At 50.2% G+C, this 22,278-nt stretch overlaps 1 protein-coding gene across 3 annotated transcripts in view; it reads right to left on the bottom strand.

The window, feature by feature from the left end:
- Nucleotides 1-22,278, bottom strand: part of PLXNA2 (plexin A2) — a 207,053-nt gene that overhangs the window by 43,152 nt on the left and 141,623 nt on the right. For all 3 annotated transcript variants that reach the window (XM_058701455.1, XM_058701454.1, XM_058701452.1), the window contains exons 9-12: nucleotides 20,835-20,949; nucleotides 12,139-12,339; nucleotides 10,300-10,396; nucleotides 6,794-6,984 (exon numbers count right to left, since the gene is read on the bottom strand). In XM_058701455.1, coding sequence (XP_058557438.1) covers nucleotides 6,794-6,984; nucleotides 10,300-10,396; nucleotides 12,139-12,339; nucleotides 20,835-20,949 — 604 coding nt within the window. The remainder of the gene's footprint in view (nucleotides 1-6,793; nucleotides 6,985-10,299; nucleotides 10,397-12,138; nucleotides 12,340-20,834; nucleotides 20,950-22,278) is intronic.

The following is a 22,278-nucleotide window of genomic DNA, read 5'->3' as shown; positions in this document are numbered from 1 at the left end:
ACCTGGAAGCTGGATGCAAGACGGCAAGTCGTCACATCTTTTTCCAACTTCGGTGTGTGTGTGTGTGTGTGTGTGCGTAAGCACGCGTGTGCATGTGAGTGTGCACACTCTTCACGGTAGGCCAGAGCCCAGCTGATAGCTCTGAGTCTCTGGCCTCGGTGGCACCAGCTCTCCTACCCGGCGCGAATCCTTGCTGGCTCTGTCTTAGCTGATAGTACATTCAAAGCCTAATTGTTATCTCAGCAGAGTAACTCCATTATTCATCCTGACACCATCCCCCGTTAGCTGTTTGTTGCAGTGATGTTATATTAATGAGGCCTGCAAATAAATGAACGGGGAGATCAGAGCGCTGACTCGTTTCTCAGGAAAGCTGGCTGACGTATTTATTTATTTGTTAGGAACTTTGCAGCGAGTCTTCCTGGCCCTGGGCAGGTGGCTTTTGGCCTTTCCTGCAGAGATTTGGTGCAGCCTTACAGATAAATGCTTGTAAATGTCTAACTCCCTGAACAACTTCACAAATGCATTCACAACAGAAGAGTCCAGGGTGGGGGGGCGGGGGGAAACCTACTTTAAATTATTTGGGCAAATGGAGAACAGAAGGAATGCAAGAACAATGGATCATCTCAGACAAATATTGTCTCAACTATTACTTAGGCTTGGTTTTAGAGAGGATGTACATGGTTTTCTACATTTGCTTTTCTTTCCCAGGTACACACACCTAAGACAGTGTTAAAGAGAATTTGTCCTCCCTGAGCATGAGCCAGTGAGGGGACTGGGTACGCCAGTGACACTGAAATATTCACAAAGTAAAATCTACGATGTGGTCAGTGGAGAGATGACTGCAAAACCAGCATCCCTACAGCCTGGCACCAGTGTGCCCTTACGGGGCGACACGGCAGGTGACTTCAGACACACACAGGGATATTCTCTGGTACCCAGACGGTGACGGGTTCCTGGTCAATCCCTGAGGACCCCAACACTGGAGATGGGTCCCTGGCGTTTCAAGCCAGCTTTGTTTATTCTTCACCGTGATCTCTACTGTCACCCGCAGGTGCGAGCCACCTGGCCTCCATCCTCTGGGCTCTCATCCAGCTGAGATGCTTGGAAAGAAAGAACTACCAGGCTTGGTAATTTCCTACTTTCATCTCAGCCACCATCCCGCTGACAGGCACCATCAGAAACCAATGAAATCAAGTCTGATAACTCTTATAAACATACATAATGAAAGTCACATCCATCCCGTACAGGTAAGAAGGAGTCACCCTAAGTTTAAACACAACCCCAAAATGCACTTCCTGCCCCCTCACCACTCATAGGATCAAGTGTAGACCTAATTATGTGTAGGAAGACAGGTTATTTTAAGGCCCAACACAAAGGGTAGCCAGTGCTCCCAGTTTTTCTGGCATCTCCTGAGGCCTTCCAAGAGAATGCCAAGATATTTTTGGTCCACTTGGGGTGGAGTGAGGTGGAAAAGTGTATAGCCAGGGAAGATCCCTTTATCCCTCTGACCAAGACAGGCGGTATGTGTGGTGGGGAAAGTCTGCATTCTGGAGTCGGAAGGTCCTGGTTTTGAGTTCGCTCTGCCACTAACCAAATGGGTGACTTTGGGCAAATTATTTACTTCCCTAAGCACTGTTTCCTCAACTCTTAAATGAAGATAATTGTAGGTATCTTGAAGGATTGTCAGGTTGAGTTGATACGCAAAGGTCCTGGGGCACAGTCGAGCCTGACTGTTATTATTAATACTCCAAGAACTAGGATATGGATCATCTGTTCTGGTCCCTGGCCTGAGGTAAGTGTCCTCATTAGGTGTCAAGACCTAGATCCCTGGTGCTACCCTCTTTCGAAACGGGAGACAAAAGCAAAGGGTGTAGATTAGAACTTTCTGTCTTAGGCCCTTCGGAGGAAGCAGAGTGGCCTGCAGGACGAGCAGATTCCAGCCTCTTCCAGGTGGCTCATGTTGAGGGATAGGCTGGGGCTTTGCAGTGAGAGGTTGCAGCCCCTGCCTCCCCTCCCAGACCTCGCCTATCCATGCGATAACTTCCGAGGCTAGCACAGCACATATCCAGTAGTCGCTCATCCAATGAGGGTTTTTATTCACCGCAATGCTCTGTTATGTGTTGAATTTTATCCTCCTCAAATTCAAGTTAAAACCGTAGCTCCTGTTACCTCAGGAAGTGACGTATTTGGGGACAGGTACTTTCCAGAGGCAATCGGGTTCAAATGAGGTCGCTAGCGTGGGCCCTAATCCAATATGGCTGAAATCCGTATTTAAACAAACAAACAAACAAAAAAAAAATAGAGACAGACACAAGAAGGAAGGTCATGAGAAGATGCAAGCGGAGATGTAGACGATGTGTCTACAGGCCAAGGACACCACAAGCCCCCAGAAGCTAGGGGAGGGGGCACGGAGCAGATTTTCCTCACGGCCCTGAGAGGGAGCCCACCTCCAGCACCTGGACCCGGGACTCCAGCCTCCAGAACCGTGACACAACTCGTTTCTGCTGTTGAAGCCACCCGGCTGGGGGTGCTCTGTCCCCGCGGCCCTCGCCGACCAACGTACCCACTCGGAGTGGAGACCTCTGTCACCTGAGCTCTAGATCCCCTTGAACCTTCCTAAATTTTTCTTCCCAATTACATACTCGGTCTCTTTCCCCTTTCTGCCCAATTCTGCCCTTCGCAGCTTCTCCGAAAATGCTTCTTCTGAGCCTTCCTTTCTAGGGGGTGGCTTGCGATGTCCTCCCCTTTGGGGTCCTGGCAGGTCTGGAGGCGCAGCACCGTGGTGGGCCAGGCGTGTCGCGGGCTTTCCCGAACCTCTGCGCGTCTCCTGTTCCTGGGGTTGAACAGGTGACAGGTGCACAGACGCCAGGATGACGGTGAGGACGAGAGCAGCTTGGGATGCCTCCCACGGGGGACAGCATCATTATCACACCATGGGCTGACTGGGAAGGAGCAGACGCTGGGTCCTGAGGGGGTCTCTAACCTGAAGTTTATATAAACTGGGAAATTCGGGAGGCTGTAAGACTTGTCCTACATGAAGCTGTCACAGGAGACGGGTCTCTCGGGATGGGCTTGGTTGCCATGGACACAGTTGGGTAAGAAAGGGTTAAGGAGGAACACAGCGGTCCGGTCCGCTCAACTCAGCTGGAGCCCACTCCTTTTCCTAAAGCAGGACTCACTTGAGGTCATCTCTCGTTGATTTCCAGGCCCCTGAACAGGGCAGTGCCCGTTCGGGTCCCCACTGGTTTCCAGCATTGGGAATTCTGCTGTCTCCAACAGACACCACGAGGCCGTCCTAGAATCCTTCCCCTTTTCACCCCTCCAGAAGGATCTTCGTCGTAAATGGCTCTTGCACGTGGGCCTGCAGTTTTGCAGGCACACATGTGCGAGGCCGCACATTTGCAAGGCAACGGCCAGAGACAAGGGGGGAGGAACATATAGAAGGGCCTGGGTCTCACAGAATACGGATTATTAAGAGATTAAAAGATTAAAAGATCTGTGCCAGTGTCAAGGAAGTAGCCCGGGAAGCTACGGTAAAGAAAAGGAGCTGATTCTTCTTCAAAGTTACTTTTAGCAAAGGATACCTTTTTGGTAAGAGATGCCACAGACACATGAGGCTGCTTCTTTCCCATTACTGGTGACATTATCTTTGATCACCTCGTATAGGTAGTGTCTACCAGCTTTCTTCTCTGTAAAGTTACTATTTTTTCTTGTTGTAATTAGTACATACCTTGGGAGGCGATGGCTCAAGACGGCCGACATCCTATTTTTCACCCTACTTTCATTCACCAATTCATTGGCCTTTTTTCCTGAAATAATTATTACTGTGAATTTTGCCAACTGATGATTTTCTATTTCCCTAAGTCCTTTTACATGTTTCAGTCAGACTTCTAATATGAAGAAGGGTTTCCTTTCTCCCCCGTTGTTTCTTTATATCAATAAGGACCATAGATTCTGATTTTATTCTATTGCTAAAGTCAACTAGTATCATTATGTATTTTCTTGCACAGACGGGCCCAGATTTGGCCCCTGGGGCCAAATCAAGTTGGTTCCTGTGCCCTTTTGACATGTATTCCACATTTTTTTTTTTTTTAGTACTCCTTGCCAACAATATATACCCTAAATTAAATCATAAGGAGATATTAACCATACCCAAATTGAGGGATATTCTACGAAACAACTGTCTCATACTCTTCAACAGTATCAAGGTCATGAAAGACAAAGAAAGACTGAGAATTAGAGCACTGAGGAAACATGATAACAGAATGTCACATGTGACCCTGGATTGGATCCTGGACAATCAGTGGGGCAACTGGCAAAATGTAAATCAGGCATGTGTATTACATGGCATTATTGTATGAATGTTAATTTCCTGATTTGGATAATTGCGCTGCGGTTATGTAAGATGTTAATTTTGGAGAATCTGGGTGAAGGGTATATGAAAGTTCTTTGGACTATTTTTGTACCTTTTTATAAGTCTAAAATTATTTCAAAACTTTAAAGTTAAGAAAAACTTGAAGATGACTTTTACAGGGGAAAGAGGGTAGGCTGAGGGAAGGAGACACAAAATGAAAGAAAATATTCCTGATAATAGTGAATACGATATTCCAGGCCTGGATCCTCCCTCCTACATGTCCCGTCCAGAATGATGTCCCCCTGCGTGGCTTGAGACACAGCATGGATTTGTCTCTCCTTTTCCCCAAAGAGTATCTTTCATTTCTCTATAGCCTCTGTTTGAAAAAAATGCCAACAGGAGACCCCACTGCTTGGGGCCTCCAACTCCTGCTGTTAACGTTCACTGGGAAAATCAATTACAGCCTAATTACCTCAGGGGGTTAATTAGCATCATGTAGCTTGGGTGTCCTTTGTGAAGGGAGCAGCCCGTCAGTCCCCGGTCAGTGAGCAGGGGCAGCACCGAGGCAGAGATTTCCCAGGGAGAAGCCTGCCTCAGGGCTGGGAAGGCGCCCCTGCCAGTCGGGGAGTAGACGGGACGGCAGCAGCCAGGGTTGGGGGAGGTGAGAGGTGCTGATGGAAGCGAGTCCCTGCCTAATTTAAGCTCCCCTGTACCACAGGCAAAGAGACGCAGAGACGCAGAGACGCAGAGACGGACAACGGCAGCTGCAAGATTTACAGGGCGGAACATGTTCCCAGGCCAGCAGTTGCTGGAAATCACTAGAATCAGGGAGAAGGCAAGGAGCCCTGAGCAGCTCAAGGAGCCGGCTGTCTGAGGGCAGAGGCTGGGGCACCACCAATCAGAAGTTCCTGTAAGCCCTTGCCCAGCGAGGTTAGGGCACAGGTTGGAGTCAGTGGGCACTATCACGGTCGTGCCCAAGACAGAAACAAAATTGAGGAAGCCTGATGCTCAACGGACAGCGTCTACACCATCATAGCATCTTCCTACCAAGATGAATGAGAACCTAGGTGGTGCCAGACACAGTGTTGTGCTTTCCCTTGGGTATGCCGCCACGTGGGTGGATGGCATCTGCCTGGCCTACGTCAGCTAGGAAGGAAGGTTGGCTCTCAAGGAAGAGGACACCTTGCTTCCTGTTCCACATCACTTGGGCAAATCAGAGATTTTACAAATGGCTCTATAAGGAAATAAATCTGGACTTTGATACTGGCTCTGCCACTTATCTGGGGCAACCACTCTACTCCTCTGAGCCTCATTCTCTTCATCTGTAAAATGGAGGTGAGACTATATGCCTCCCATGGTAGTCACGGGATTAAACGAGACAGCACCTAGCACCCTAAAGAAACACTCCATCTTCAACCATCTGTAGGTTAGCAACACTCATTTGATCTTGAGGGGTGTCCTTCTACTGATCTGGAGTTTCAACATGGTCGCAGGGATGCGCCAGGAACTGCTCAATACCCCGTGACATAGGCAGGGACCCAAGGTGCTTTCTGCGGCTAATAAGGAAAACGAGCCGGGAAAAAGGGCAGCGAATCCCACTCAGGGAAGAGGCAGGAAAGGAGCAGCCTGTCGCTGCTTTCTTAAATGAGCAGACCACAGTGCTACCTGCCCAGGCCGTCTTCACTCCTCATCACCATAAGGAATGCGCAATAAGTTTCAAACCACGAGTGACAGTCGGTGACTAGGGAGCCGCCGAGAGTGATGAACGCGTAATGCACCCAAAGTTAAATACAACTGTTCCTCTCCCCGGCCATTCAAACCCCGAGCAGCTGCATTTTCATCCACATCATCTATTCATCTTCCTTCGCAATTTGCTATTCAGGAAGCATCATTTTTTTCCCCCCAGGATAATTAATTACCTATTTCCTTCCATTAAAATGCACAAACAAATTGGGACAGGGAGTAAATCCTGGGAAACGGCACCGTGGCCAATGTAGCGCCTGCCTTGACTTTCTTCTTCCGTGTTCAATTTTGCAACTCTGAGCTAATTGCAGCTCCCCAAATCGCGTTTCTGCTGAGAAGAGCTAAGCCTGCTCTCTAAAACGTGCACCCATCAGGCAGCCAATTTCCCGTCCCCACCTGGCTCTGCCCGCCTGGCAGTGGGGGCTGGGCTGGCTCTGCCTCCCTTGTGTGCACGTGCACACGACGTGCACGCACATTCAGGCGCTGGCCTGAGGACACACATCCAGAGGCTTGTCATTTGGGCCTGGACACGGGCCATCGTGGCGCTCAAGAGAGGCTTCCCACACCCCACATTAAGTGCTCTACACTTAACAATTCTTCCATTTGAACTCCTCTCCCGCTACCCCCCGCCCCCACCCCCACCCCGGGCCGGCGCCTGGCCATCCAATCCCGGCTCTGGGAACTTGCTGGACTCACCTCGGTGATTTGGGGGTTGGAGCACTTGACGTTGTGGCTGGACCAGTCTAGCCAGGGGCTGGAGAGGCTGGCGCAGTGGGGCTGGAGGGTACACCTGCGCTCGCCGCTGCACCAGCCGCACTCGAACTTCCGGTCGGCCTTCAGGCAGAGGCCGCAGCTCTCCCGCTGGGCCGCGCACTTGTAGAGGTGGACTGTCGAGACAGGGGGTGACACGACGGGATTCGGGAGTGCTCTCACAGCCGGGCCTCTTCTTGGAGGCAAGACAGAAACCGCCCCCCAGCACAGATAACACCAACGATCACCATTATCATCGCAAGAATCACTGATGGCGGATTAATACTAAACTGAGCCTCATAGTGGCTGAAAGGGACTATAGAAAATGTTATTTAAGAGTTCTGGCTCCAGACCGAATTGTGTCAGGGCTTTGATCGTGGCGTCACCACATTCCGTGACACAACGTAAACTCCTTGAACCTCGTCCACTTAATGTGTGATGGGGGGGGGGAGGTGATCGTTGCTTTTTTGTGAGGTTTGACTGGGGTGCTGTGTATTAAGTGCTTGGCACAGTGCCTTAATACCCCTGATGTGGCACACACACTTATTCTCTCTTCTGTGAAAGTCACACTACATTCTTATGCACAGTCTTTCTTCCTCACGTGTGGCCCTCATCACAACAGGTAAGGACTCATTGCCCCATTTCAGATACAAACGAAACTCCAAGAGGTATATCACGACTCTCGAAGCTTCCTAAGATTAGTGCCCCAAGCTGGGGTTCTGATATTCCAACTCTGTGGGCGGCTGGACTGTAGAGCCTGAGAAGAGAGAGGCATCCCGCCCATACCCTGGGACCTGGCTGGTCTGGGATAGAGGTCAGCCCGGCTTCAGGGAAGACCGGGGGGCCTGCAAAGTACAGGCAGAACTGACGAGGAGAGAAAGTCCACCCAGTCCTGTTCCTGGTCCCCAGAGAGGACAACCTGGCTGCATAACAGGTCACTTTGGGAATCTGCAGACCTTCTGCCTTTGCTTTTGTCTCTTACTGATTTAGAAGCCCTGGACCGGCCAGTCAGCAGAAATGTGTTTTGGGAGCCTGGGGCTCAGCTGTTGCCTGCTGATGTTTTGAATTCAGAATCTTGAGTAGAATGCTCAGAGACTCATTTTCAACGCTCCTGGTCAAGCAGACTTAAGCTTTCAGGACTGGGGCCTGAGTGCCTGTGCTGGAGGTCAGGTTCAGGCCCCAGGGGAGGGGCATTTTTTACTGCTCTAGTCCTCATCTCCCTCTGTGATCCCAGCTATGGGGAATACATTCAAACATCCTCATGCCCGCGGCTTCTTACGGTAAAGTGCGGGGAACGGGACTCTTCAAGTGAACCGTGACGTGGTGAGCATTTATTAATGTGCACAAATGGTCCACATCTAACACCTCATTTGGTCTTCATGATGACCCCAGAAGGAGGGCGTCCCTTCCTGCCTTTCCCAGATGAGGAAATTGGGATCAAGGCAGGGACAGTAAATAGTCTGAGTTCATCCCTCACTAAGTGAAAACGCCAGGAGTTTGAATTCCGCTTTCTTGGATTCTAGAACCCAAGTCTGTATACACCATGGCCTTCTCCACCCAACACGGTGCACAGCTTCCAGAAACACTGGGCTCTAGGAGGGATGAAGGTGGAGATAGCAGTGCCTGCACACTCCCAAGTTGTTGAGTGCCACCAGGGGGGGGTTCTGATGAGAGAGCTTGGATGTGGCTGTTTTCTTCTAAGCTCCAGGTGCAAAGCCAACCTCTGGGAACTAAGCCCGGATCCTCAGCAGGGAGAATGTCTATCTCTCAGCAGCGAGGAAATTTGGCCTGGGTATTGAGAAGTAGAACAGAAATCTCCCTGGTTCCATTTCTTTCTCCCAGCCAAAGTGGTATCGATTTCCATGACAGCCTGTGGGGGGGGGGGGCCTCTGGTGGCCCTGGCCCCTCTCTGCACCCACGGGCAACCATCAGGCTGACGGAGAAGCTGGGGCAGCCCTAGCTACTTGAAGTGTAGTGAGACGTGGCTCATGGTAAGGGAGACAGGTCTCGGGGGGGAGAAGGCTTCATGCCCTACGGTGGTCTGAACCACTGGAAGGACAGTGGTCTGTCTGGTCAAGCACGTGCGCTCTGAGATTGGACAGCCTTGCTTTGGATCCTGGCTCTAACTTTCTGATTCAGCCTATTTTTTTTTTTTTCTTTCCTTTTTCCGTTTTACCGAGGTATAACTCACAAAGAGAAATCGTAAGATATTTAAAGTTATTATACCATACCATAATGATTGGAAACACATATACATAGTGAAAGGGATCCTCCCACTTAGCTAATTAGCATACCCATCACCCTACACATACATAGAGAGAGAGCAATTACAAATATGTATTTAGGTTTTACTCTCTTAGCAAATTGCAATTATACAAAGCATTGCTCTCAACTACAGACACCATGGTTTCCACTAGGTTCCTCAGACTTTGATCACCTTAGAGCTGAAAGTCTGCACCCTTTTACCAACCTCTTTATTTCCTCCCTGCCCCCGGCAACCCCTTTCCTACCCTCTGCGTGAATTCGACTTTTTATTTTTTTTTATTTTTATTTTTTTTAAGATTTCACTTATTTGTCTTAACAGTCTGGAATGCTTCGTGAATTTTCCCGTCATCCTGCTCAGGGGCCGTGCTACTCTGCGCACCTGTCCGATTTCAGGATATGTGCTGCCGAGGCGAGCACTTTGGTCCATTTCTTAGCCTCTTTGGGTCTCAAGTTTCCTTATCTGTAAAATGAGATTCATACTAGTACAAACATCTCAGGGCTGTTACGATTAAGGGAAATAATCCCCCCAAATCACGTAGTGGATGCCTCCCCACCGCAAGCGCTCACAATATCGGAGTCGCCTTTGTCACTCTTGAGAGCAGGGTGGCATGTTGATATTTGCCGTGTGGCGGGTACGGCTGGCTACCTGGCACACGGGAGGAGCTGCCCATGAGTTTATAGGGCCATAAATAAGGGTGGTCCTCATGGAGCGTCCTTCTCAGCTCAGCCCAGCTCCACCCTGAGCTTCCTGGCACTGTCCCCCCCTACCCACCTCAGGACCAGGGGAGCAGCCTTAGAAACCTTTGTGCAGCGAAGGACCAAGGACAGGGGAACCAGACCCAAATTGGAAACAGAATCTCTATTTCTCTGGAAACTGGCAGGACATTCCTGTTTGCTGCTCTCCTAGGTCAGGTTCTACAGACACTTCAAAGTCTCTGGGAGCCGAAGAGAAAAATACGATGAGCCGGCAGCTGCCTGGCGGATGCTCTGGTTGTAATAAAACAGGGTTCCCAACAGGACTCCTTTGATGGCTCCAAACGTTGCTTTAGGATCCTCTGAAGAGTTCCGCTGACAGAGGGAGTGTATTATTCATGGCACCGCGGCTGGCTGGCTCTGATCCCTCCAGCCCCGGTCTTTCCCGGGGTCACGAAAAGATCAAAAAACTCTGCCCGGAAGTAGCCGCTCACCTTTCAGGTCCTGCGGGTTGTCGATGATGAAATTGCCATTCCACACGACGGCGAAGTCCACAGCCAAGTTGCTGATGTCCATCCCGTCGTACTGGTACTGTGGGGAGAGGGGCAGAGGGCACATGGCTTGTGAGGTTCCCTATCACACGGGGTTGCTGGCATCTCGGGGGACCAGGACTACGGCCCGAAAGAAACCAGGGATTCTGGCTCCCTCTGGGCTGAGGAAGGAGCAAAGGGAGAATCAGGGGAACCCCTTCTGCTGCTTGAATTATCCCTATGGCTCCCTCCCTGACTCCCAGACACTAATGCCAACAGGATCCAGCCAAACCCCTTAGTTTGGTGTTCGGTGCCCCCTATAATCCAAATCCAAGCTTATTTCTCTTCCACTGCCCTCCTGCAGAAATCTTTGATGCCTGTCTCCAAACACACCTGCCCCGGCACCTCTCTGGCTCTTATCAGTTCACATCTTGTGAAGAATGCCTCTCTCTCCCTACAGCCTCCACCCTTCAACTTGCCTGTATTCTTCCGGTCCAGCCCACACTCGCCTTCCCCAGGTGCTTGCTCTGACATCCCTGCCGGCCCTTCCCCACCATCTGTCCCTGTCTCTGTCTTCCCAAGAGCTTGTCTGCCTCTTCACATACAAGTCCGGTCTCTGCAGCAAGTTCACGTACTGCTCTGCGAACCCCACCAGAGTCCTGAGGACAGCATGTGCACAACAGCCAGGGGTGCAGCGGTGGAGGGGGGCTGGGCACCGCAGGGGTCTCCTGGCTGCACTTGAGCTTTATTTCGGCCAACAGCCCACCAGGGAAAGTGCTCAGAGCTTCTGGTCACAGATCTGATCAGCCCGACCATTAAAGGCTCAGGCTGTAGCCAGGAGTCCGCTCTGTCTCCCATGCTGGTCCCACAGGGGACTTGTAAGCCCTTCACATGCTTCAGAAATTGGCCCTCTGGTGGCCCAGCCCCTGCCTCTCAGTGAGGAAGACCTCTGGGAATCCCCTTCAGAGACCCGCCCAGCCCTGGCCACTCGGGGCATGTCATGTTACTGTCCGCCCTCTTGACCCCGGCCCTTCCTGCCACCTTCCTCCCTTTGTCCTGTTGCATTTTTTTTTTCCTCATCCCACCTTCCCCTTGCACTTGGCGGCCTTCCACCGATTACAAATTCTATCAAGCGCCTGTGACCTGGGAATCTGACAGCCGCCTGATAAGAAGCCCAGATTCTCTTTATCTCTCCCAGGCGAATTAGCTTCCCTCAACACCTTTGTCACATCACCTCCCCCCCCCCCCCCCCCCCCCGCATCTCCAGCTGACCCCCCATAGTCAGAGACAGGAGTTGGCAGATAAAAAAGATCTTCTCTGGGCTAGTATTATAATTAAACACCTCGTGCTCTCTGTCTGGCATGCAGGATTGGTTTAACCCTTGCTGCTCTGGAAGTTCACCGCTCTCTCCTCCCCTCTCCCCCCTCCCCTCGCGCCATTCTATTTCTGCTGAGCTCCTGGCCCAGTTTCCTCTGGGTTATTCCTAAGTGGGGAAGGGGGTTTGCGGTGGAGTCCACCGGCTTTGGCTGAAAGTTCACTGAAGGCCCAGAGGTCTCCTTAAACTCAGAAAGGACACAAAGCTCTCAACTTCCACCATTAGGGCCCGCACAGAACCCCGCCTCCTCTGTCACCATGACCCTGCCCTGCTCTGGTTGAGGGGCGCTAGATGCTTGCACACTCCTCTGTTCCTGGGGCCAGCCTGTGGACCCGGGAAGGTTTCTGGGAAAGGGGGAGGGCCAGGCCTCGGCATGGGTGTGAGAGAAAGGCCTGCTCCAGGTGGGGCCCGAGCACGAGTCCTCTTACCGAACTGTTCTGGCACTGGACGCTGGAGCTGTTGAAGCGCAGGGCGGGGACCCGGTGGACCGCCCCCTGGATGTTGAGGACACATTCATAGCCTCGCTGGCCCGACTGCGGCTGGGGCAGGTTTCGAGCCTTAAGCGTGATTGGCTTTACCTCCCCGACTGGTATCAGGATTTCCTCCGTGGGCACCAGCTGGGGACAGTCCTGGGGAGCAAGCAGAGAGGTCCCGTCTGTCCTGGCTGACACCTTTCTACTCACCTGAGCCGGGGCAGGGGATGGGACCCGGATGCCCAACCAGACCCTCTCGTGGCCGGGTGGGCTGCCCGCGAGATGGCTGTACCTCATCTCAAGGGCATGGGGAGTCAGCAGGGAAAATAAAATCTATCTCTTAGCTCCCGGGGCTTTGATATTGTCATTCCCCAGCCCACAAGTTGTCCCGGATCTGGTGTGCATGTTACAATTTAGGAATTAATTTCCAAGCGCCGGTGTGGCAGGCTGTGGATTTTATCTCCTGCCACAGAGGATAAAAGAGGCCCCTGTGTGTCCTTGTCCCCAACCTGGAACCCCCGCCTCCCGGTTTCATCCTTTCCCGGGCTCCTGTCCCTCATGCATTGTCCGGCCCGAGGCATTCTGTTATCGGCAGCCTCAGCTTCTCGGCTCCGACTGAGTCGGCCTTTCCAGGAGGGGGACCAGCCCTCCCGGCAATGCTCTAAACACTTGCTCTGGCTTTTTATCTCATTTCATTACCAGGCCCTGCGTGAAAGCCATGTTGCTTCGGAAAACAAAACCGAAAAAAGAAAGTCTTGGTGGGGAGGGGCTGTGGGAAGGACCATGAGAGACCACGGAAGTGGGAAAGCGGGATCGATTTTCCTGAGCTTTACGGCTAGGTGTTGCTTCTCGCCTGAAGGTCACACTGTCACCTTCCCACAGTTCGGACCCCTTGCCCACTCTCTCCCTCTTGAGGAAGACAAAGCCCAGCAGTCTCTGGCAGGGAGGACGGTGAGGGCCCAGTCACCTCCACATGCAATCACTTCCTGTCTCCAGGGACCAACCAGGAAAATTCTTGAAGAAGCACCTGGTTCCCCACCCCCTTCCCCTCTACGGTGCTTCTCAGAGGGAGCATTTGGGAACACGTGGGGGTTGATGGAGCTCTCCTGCCAAGGGTGCCATTGGCATTTAGTGCCCTACTCAGAACTGCCTGCAAGGTGTGGGACAGAAAAAGTGTCCCTGTCCCGTTGCTAGAGGCTATTCCTGGTAGGAAGCCTTTCTTTACACAGGCAGTGTTGAGCAATGGACAGTTCAGCTATGGGATTGGAAGGCCTGCTGGACCACAGATGGGGCTGAGGCAGTTGCTTCTCTTCTCAGGGCCTCAGGTACAAGCCCTCTCCACCTGGCCTCTGCCTCCTTCTTACCCTGTAAGAAGGTCCTCGTGCAGCCTGCTCCAGTCACATGGGACTTCAGATGAGTTTTGAGAGACAGTGTCCCTGACTCATGGGCCTCTGGTCCTTTGAAGATGCTTTTCTCTCCATTAGAACCACTCACTACCACCTCCTGGCCCTCTTTGTCCTCCCGGACCTCGCCTCAGCCTCTCTGTAGCTGAATGCCTCTTAATTAGCCTTCAAGTTCAGCTCCGCGGCTCCTTTTCTGGAAAGCTGTCCCTGACCCTTTCCCCGCCCTGGCCTTCTGGGTGGGTTACGAGTAGTCTCCCATGATCGAGTTTTGCCCTCAGAATTGCAACATCTTGTTAACTTGTATTCCTCCCTGGTGTGTGAGCCCCGAGGGGATCAGACTACATTTTACTCGCCTCAGATGATAAGATCTCAAACTTTTCTTTCTACCTCCGGCTTCCTAGATTCTTCAGAGATGAGGGGAAAGCCTTGCCTTCTGAACACCAAGAGACCTGAGAAGGAGTTTGATTCCCAAAGCTTGGGTTAGACATGGCCGCCGTTTCTGGAGTCACATGATTACTAAGTGGACACGTCCAAATCTAGTAAGGAGTCCTCAGAATTTATGAAAAGCTGGGGCAATTTTCCACAGACACTTCTCTGGGAGGACCTGGATGAACTTCTGGGGTCACTGGTGCCCTCCCTCACCTGTAGGCTAACTGCACGTGAGGATGCCAAGCGGGCGAGGTTGCTACAAGAGACAGGATCATAAGGCAAGCCCAGAGCAGATGGGTCCCAGTCGAGAAGCCAGTCAGTCAAGCTGCCAACTCATAAACTTGCTCTTTACTGCACTTTCACTTTCATGCCCTGAGGGCATTCTTGACAGAGTCTTTCATATATTTATAGCCAAGAAAAAAATGAACACCACTCTAGGGAAATCCAGGCATCCCCTGGAAAAGGAGATACTTCTTGTTGGTGGCTAACAAATCCCTGTCACGTCTAATAAATTAGAATTTTAATTTAGACTAGAAAAAAGGCTGAGGCATAATGAGGTGTGTGTGTGTATCTGTGACAGAGACTGAGCTCAGAGAACAAATTCAAATCTCACCAGCAAGGTCTTAAAGATGTGTTTTTGGAAGTAGAATGTCTTGGGTTAGTAAACAAGATTGTAGAATTCTTTTAACTTTGACAAATATGCACATATATAATATATGTATTTATAGACACGTTTATTGTATTGTATACATATTTACATATAATATACACACACATGGGTGGGCACCTCCTCATCTTTTTTGTCTGGGCTAAGTCTGGTCCAACCTGGAGGTTGGAGAATCTTTTTTATTTTTGTGTTAAAATTTTTTTAATGTTCATTTTTGAGAGAGAGAGAGAGAGAAAGAGAGAAAGTGTGCATGCGTGTGCAGGTGGGGGAGGGGCAGAGAGAGAAGGGGACACAGAATCCAACTCAGCTCCAGGCTCTGAGCCATCAGCACAGAGCCCGACTCGGGGCTGGAACTCACCAGCTGTGAGATCACGACCTGAGCCAAAGTCAGGCGCTTAACTGACTGAGCCACCCAGGCGCCCCTGGAGTTGGAGAATCTTAAGAAGACACTTTATGAGTACTCTCGGGAGTTTTTTGTTTGTTTGTTTCTTTTTTAAAGGGATTCTAAAATTTTACAGAAGATACCCATGGTCTGCTGTTTCAGACCTTCTGGGAGTAAATTTAAAGACAATGATTAGGGGCTTCCCAAATGCCTATACAGGTTCCAAAACTGCCTCAGTAGAAAACAGATGTTTTATCTTTTGTTTGTTTTTGGCTATTTCCCTGAGGCCAGACAGAGTGGGATTCTTTCTCTTATTCTCTAGGGCAAAGGAAAAAAAAGGGGTTGGGACCAGGTTATACTCTTTTCTTCTTGGAAAACAAGGGTAGATGCAGAACCCTTGGGTTATGAATGGTTCTGGTGAATGTATTAACGAGGAAGCAGTGAGTCCTGGGTAGCAATGGCAGAAGGGAAGGCTGATGGCAGGTGTGGGAAAGCCAGCAGCCCAGAAAACTGCCAAGTTGTGGGAACTTCAACGGCTCGGGGCCTTGGGGAAGGCGATGGGGTTCATCAGATACAATGAGGCCACTTCTATCCTGATTGCTTCTGTGAGCATGCGTGTGCACGCACACACGTGTGCACAGACACACACACACACACACACACACACACACACACACACACACACACTTCCTGTCCTAAGAAGAGAGCACATCATCACATTATTCCTTTTCTGCAGGGTGTTACTACTGCTGTCAGTGTTGTTAAAATGCCCATTGCTACTGCTGGTCCTCACTGTCGTTAGGTCATCTTACTCCTCTGTCTCTCAGCCAACTGGCAACAGGATCACCTCCTTGGCAGCAATTTGAGTTTCTGTCAGGATGAATAGATGTCCTCTTTGGGAACATCCCAGGGGTGGGGGTAGGCGGGGGAGGAGGAGCCATGGCTACGTAGGACCCTGGCATGGGAGCCCCGTGAGCCTTGCCACCGCATCGCCCCCTCTGTTTAGCTGTGCTTCTCCGGCTTGGGGCGCGGGGGACCCTTCGGCCCTCGGAAACGACTTCTCCCATGTGGAAATGGCATTATCTTCACCCACTGGACTTCAAAGAGAGAGAGCAGCCAGTATCCCGGGAAGCTAATCGGATTTATTTGGTTCTATCTTTCCCCGGGGACAGGGCGTAAAGAAGATATTTATGTATCTACATCTCACTAGGCCTGGTTTAGCCATGGAGAGAGATGAGCTTTTAAAGCTGAAAGCCATACATACTCCTGTGCACACCCGCTTGCTAACAGCATGTCACAGCTTGATCCAGCCCAGGGAGGCAGAGATTTGGGGGGCCCCATCAGAGATCGACTGTGCTCTGAGCAGTGGGAAGGTCTGGCTCATAACCTTAAAAGAGCTCAAGAGACTGAATTTCAGTGCGACTGAAATTCAGCTTCCTCATCGATAAAATGGGGCCAGTCATACCCAACAACCCTCGACTGCATGAGAGAGGCATATGACCGTATGTCGTAGGGGCGCCTGGGTGGCTCAGTTGGTTAAATGTCCCACTTCGGCTCAGGTCATGATCTCACCATTCGTGAGTTCGAGCCCCGCGTCGGGCTCTGTGCTGACAGCTCAGAGCCTGGAGCCTGCTTCAGATTCTGTGTCTCCCTCTCTCTCTGCCCTCCCCCGCTCATGCTTTCTCTCTCTCTCAAAAATAAACATTAAAAATTTAAAAAAAAAATTTTTTTTCAACGTTTTTTATTTATTTTTGGGACAGAGAGAGACAGAGCATGAACGGGGGAGGGGCAGAGAGAGAGGGAGACACAGAATCGGAAACAGGAAACAGGCTCCAGGCTCCGAGCCATCAGCCCAGAGCCCGACGCGGGGCTCGAACTCACGGACCGCGAGATCGCGACCTGGCTGAAGTCGGACGCTTAACCGACTGCGCCATCCAGGCGCCCCTTAAAAAATTTTTAAAAATTAAAAAAAAAGAAAGTATGCTGTAAACAGCAATAAACTGGGTTAACACCATTAATACTACTGCTTATTTCTTGTGTGTGTGTGTGTGTGTGTGTATGTGTGTATGTGTTGTATATGTAAATGCAGTATCAGAGGACTTCAACTTATCCAGGGTCCACTTGGGGACATACATTCTGAGTCATGGCGTCTGCATTTATCTGATGACCTTAAGACAATTGTTTAATTTATCTAAACCTCAGTTTATTAATCTGTAATAGAATCCATTTCATAGAGTAGTTTAAATGAGAATGTGTGTGTGTGTGTGTGTGTGTGTATACATTTTTTTTTAAATTAGGTACTTTATTGTCAAGCCTAAGTGTGGACTTGGTCCCTCAGACCTCTGGAAACAGCAGGCAGATTGACCTCAACGTGCTGGCTGGCTGTGTATCTGGAAGTGGGACTACTGACCCATCTTCCATGGGTAGTTTCTCCATCTGTGAAGGTGGATTTGCACCAGCTGCACACCCTGAACCCTCATGACCAAATAGCACAAAGCCAAATCGGGATCCTGCCGGCAAGTGTGGCCATGGAGAGAGACCAGGAAGCTAACCGGCTCTGGTTTTCTGCAGAAAGCGTGCTGCACTCAGCTCTTTTGGATGCCTGAGTTCTCTGTAGCCTTGGGCAAAAAAACCCTAAATTTTTAGCATCTTGGTTACTACGTATGTCAAATATGAATTATGGGACACCACAGGTCTGTTTCAAGAATCAATTGAGATGCTGTATGTCAGTGACTCTCGATCTTTAGACTCATTGGGGAGGGGGCCCAAGAAATTGAATTTCTAACAAGCACTCAGGTGCAGATGCTGCTGCTGGCCCCCTGCGCTGACATAGACGCTTTGAGACCTCTTGTCACACGTGAGAGAGTTACAAACGTGTGTACATTAATGTTGCTCTCTAGATCAACGGAGCTAATTGGTTAGATATTGTTTCTAGGAAGTACACAGACAAAATTTTGATTTTTGGATTCACCGTTCGGGGGCTCTTACTGGAAGTATAAAAGAGATATTCTAGGGCTCTCAAAGAGGCAGTTCATGGATTTCCAGTCCCCAGAACAATCTAACGACGTCCGATTGGACTCTTAATACAGCAAGAAACACCGCCCCGCACCCCCCTCGCCCCCAAGCTGGATACGTGCACCGTAGCCGTCCTCTGCATTTTCAGGAGTGGAATTCTCCAGAAGCAGAGCTTTGGACAGAAAAGAGTAGGGCCTGGGAGCTAGTTGTTGGGAAGGGATGTGTGAATGGCTGTGGCCAAGAGCCTCAGCAGTATTCAAGGCAGCTGAGGAAGTGGCCCTCACAAGCTTGCTGGGAATGCACACTGCTCGTCTTTCCTGAGTGAAGTTAGGAGCCGGCTGCAGACCGGGCTTCCGTCACCGGGCCTCCAGACGGCCGATCCCAGGGCCCGCGTCAGGGGCTGGCGCACATCAGCAGTAAAAGAATGGCAGCCCAGTCCCGTCCCACTAAGCAGAGGTGGGAGGTGAGGAAGGGACAAAGGGCACCTCTTCCCCGGAAGCCACAGACATTGGGGAAAGTGAAACTGAAAGGCGGTGGGAAGTCTTTGGGTTCGCCCCCAGGGTTCTTTGAATATTAACTCACTCCTGAGTGGCCTGGCGGCAACCGCTTCTCTCAGGTCCAGCTTTCTGGAACATCGGAGTCTCTCCCCCGTGGCTGAGAGGGAACCGTGTTCCAGTGACTTCTAAAGGGCATGAGGGAGGCCGGCATGTTTCCAATTAGCCTCCTGGCTTGCACACCCCGGCAGAGTTTATTTGTCCTGCTCCTTAAGCCATTCCCCCTGCCCTCATTCCAGCTGCAGGCCGCTTTCAGGCTTGGCTTTGGGTTTCTCTCAGCCCGAGGGGGAGCCCCTGGGAGACAATGAAGCAGCTGCTCTCTCTTGTCTAGACCTGCGCTTCACTCTTTCTCTCTCTCTCTCTCTCTCTCTTTCTCTCTCTGTGTTTTGTGGTCTGCCTCGCCTTTTTTTAATTAGAAGCGTAGAAGCGGCCCATATGAAGCTCAGTTTCCGAGACCCTTTATCACCATCTCCGCACTGCCAGGCCTTTGCCTCTGAGCAGCCCCGGCTGTGGTTTCTGCCGTTCCTCGTCTGCCCCGCCTCCCTTCGCCATTCTTCGGCTGACTCCCAAGCTGGGGGACCACCCTCCACTCCGTACCCTCGGCCCTTGGGCCGTTTCCTCTGAATGAGAAGATTGGCCCGAAAGCAGTTCCATACTCTTGCAGAATCCCAGGGCCGGGATTAATTTCCAGTGTCCACTAAGACCAGATTAGTGCTTTCGGGTCAGATACATCAAAGCACACCAACTGGCTGCGGGGAGATCTTTTTCTGAAAGGTTTTCAGGGCACTAGATAACTGGTTCCAGCACGCTAGGGGCACCAGAGGATGGCCTGTCTTCAATACCACCTGTGGACACCCTCTATGTTTCTCTCTTTCAAGACCGGCAAATTCCATTTTTCCGGCTGAATAAAACACATATTATTTCAGACACTGAGCGGAATTCACGGCCATGGGTGTGTGTGTTTGAGAAACAGGTCAAGGCCTACTATTATTTAATTTGTTTAGCTTTTTGAGGTATAATTGACAAACAACATGGTAAGATATGTAAACGTATATGTCATGACGATCTGATATGTGTACATTAAGGCTGACTTTCTTATGTTTATTCAGAGAAGGAACTAGCACTGCGGTCAAGACTCGGAGACACGTAAGACTCTATTTCTTGACATCTTGGACACGTAGATCCAAGGAACCCTTCCTATCAATGGCATTTGGGCAAAGCGGTCATTCCTTCCTTCCTTCTTTCACCCATGCATTCTGCAAACATTCCCTGAAGAAGACAGTGAGGATTTAAAGATTAGATACAGCCCTTGCCTTCAAGGAGCTTCTAGTCTAGTGCAAGAGGGCCACGTGTATACAAAGAGTATAGTAGAGTATGAAAGTGTTACACTGTCCCTTATTGACATTTGCAGGTTTTCTAAACGGTGGAAGAAGAGGGGAAGTGCACATGTATACACACCCGTGCGATTTGCACGAATACTAGGTCTTTATAGTCATTCAAACCCCACCAGCTGTCAACGTCCAAGTCAACGTCAGTGAATAACTGGATGTGATATTCATGGAAAGACAGGCAATTTGATATTTCACTGTGTGAATAACAAAGGTAGGTCGGGCTCTAGGGATGGAACACTGCCTGTATGATAAACTGGGACTTTTAGCAAGGCCTGGTTCTTTCCACCAGCTGAATTTCCTTCTCTTTCTATAAGGCCACCCACCCAGTCATACATCAGAGTCAAAGAATCATTGAAATTTAGACTTGGAAGAGAGGTTGGCATGAAAGAATGGTTGAGAGTGAATGTTCTATTGAACTGGACTATGTCTGCAGCCAAGCAAAGGGCTTAGACTCAAAGAATAAATGCCATTCACTGCACTCTTCTGGACAATGGAGTCTGGTTGGTCAGATATGTCCCCTTAGCTTTCAGTCTCAACCCTCAGTTCCCCTCAAGTCTTTGAATGTAAAGAATCTTAAGAGTCTAGAAGATACAGCCTATTTCTCTGCCTCTGGGGTATTTTCTGCCACTTTTTTTTTTTTTTTTTTTTGAGTTTTATAATAACGCGGTTTTCTAACATGTAGAACCTCCAGGAAGAAGACCAAGATGGGTCAGGGCAAGGAGATGGCCAAGCCATTGGACTGCCCATCTGAAAAGGGAGGGCCACTCAGCTTTACTGGGAACATCACATGCCAAAGTGAGCCTTGCTTACCTCTGAAATGTTGATCCGGCCCTCCTGGAAGGAGCAGGTGGTGGGGTCATGAGTGCAGAGGTTCCGGTACTTGCACCAATGACAGCGGAAGGCGCTGTTGACACAAGACAGGCACCTGCAAGGATGGAGAAAGTAAGGGGCAAAGAGAAGGGATCAGACAGGGAAGGTAAGGGTGCCAGGTAGCCCATGGGTCATGATGGAAAGCTGTTCTCCTAGTCTCTCTCTCAGGGGGGTTGATTTGTGGGGGCATCCTCCAGCACTGAGAACTGTGCATTCTCCCTTGAAGACATTCATAGGAGCAGAAAATTGGAAGGAAAAAAGGAATCCAAAGTGGAAATAACGTAACTTATGAAGCAATGATGTGCTAGAACTGGCCTGCATTAGCTCATGACAGCTGGTTATTTACATTTTCAGGAATTTTGCAAGTGGGTTGGCATCATGTTAGCAGCTTGAAACCAGCCATGGGCAGAGTATTTACACCGTAGACATCGGAAAATACTGCATACTGGGTCCCCCCCACCCCCCGATTGCTAGCAGTGGAACATTTATCAGCCTACCACCACTTACAAGAGAACAGCTTATAATATAGAAAAGCACCGGGATAGAAACTGGGCAGATAGGATTCCAGTGTTGCCACTGCCACTGGGGTCACCTTGAGTAAGTCACTTCACTTTATGCACTGGAATTTCTTCATCCATCTGTCAAAACTTTCCTGTCTGCTCCACAGGGCTGTTTAGCATCAAACAAGATAATGTGTAGGAAATGGTTTTGAAAGGTACAATGTTAAATGTGAGCGTTATTTTCAAATGCGTAAATTACCTGTGATTTTTAAGCTCTTAAGTCACTTTCGAGTGTTAACAACTAGTTCAGTCACCTGTGTTTCTGGGCTTTGGGGGAGTTGACGATATTAAGTGGTAATTTTGTACCACTCTCCAAGTAGCCAGGCATAGGTGTGTGGTTGATCAATTTCTTGCCAGGGTGAGCGCTTCTTTCCTCTGGTTTCTCCTGAGGCTGTGTGTATTATGCTGGCTGTGTGTGACCCGCCCATTACAAGGGAGTTGGGTTTTGTAGGGGTCTTCCTGCTCCTTGTCAGCTCCCCTGGTCTAGCCTTCCACAACTAGACCAACCTGGAAAGGACACCGCTGGGTCTGCAATCTGGCGCCACCTGGTGGGTGCTCTCTTTAGATTTGGGCCGATGGGTGTCCATCCAGGGGGTGACTGGCTAATATGCCACCCTATTGTGGGTGCATTAGCCCAATGACACCTCATCTTCTCCATGCCGATCAGTTTCATCCCCTTCTGGAAATGCCCAAAGTTATTTTGTTTCTGAGCTTAGGCCAGATTGGCCGGTTCTTGCTAACGTGCTATGCTTCAGCAAGTAAATAATGAAAATGGACAGAGAATGATGAGAGGGGTTGCAGGCTCTTCTACTTGTGATTTTGTG

Source organism: Neofelis nebulosa, chromosome 15 (genome assembly GCF_028018385.1).
Source record: "Neofelis nebulosa isolate mNeoNeb1 chromosome 15, mNeoNeb1.pri, whole genome shotgun sequence".
Classification (NCBI taxonomy): domain Eukaryota; kingdom Metazoa; phylum Chordata; class Mammalia; order Carnivora; family Felidae; genus Neofelis; species Neofelis nebulosa.
The sequence above is the reverse complement of the archived record's forward strand: the minus strand, read 5'-3'. Positions and strand labels throughout refer to the sequence as shown.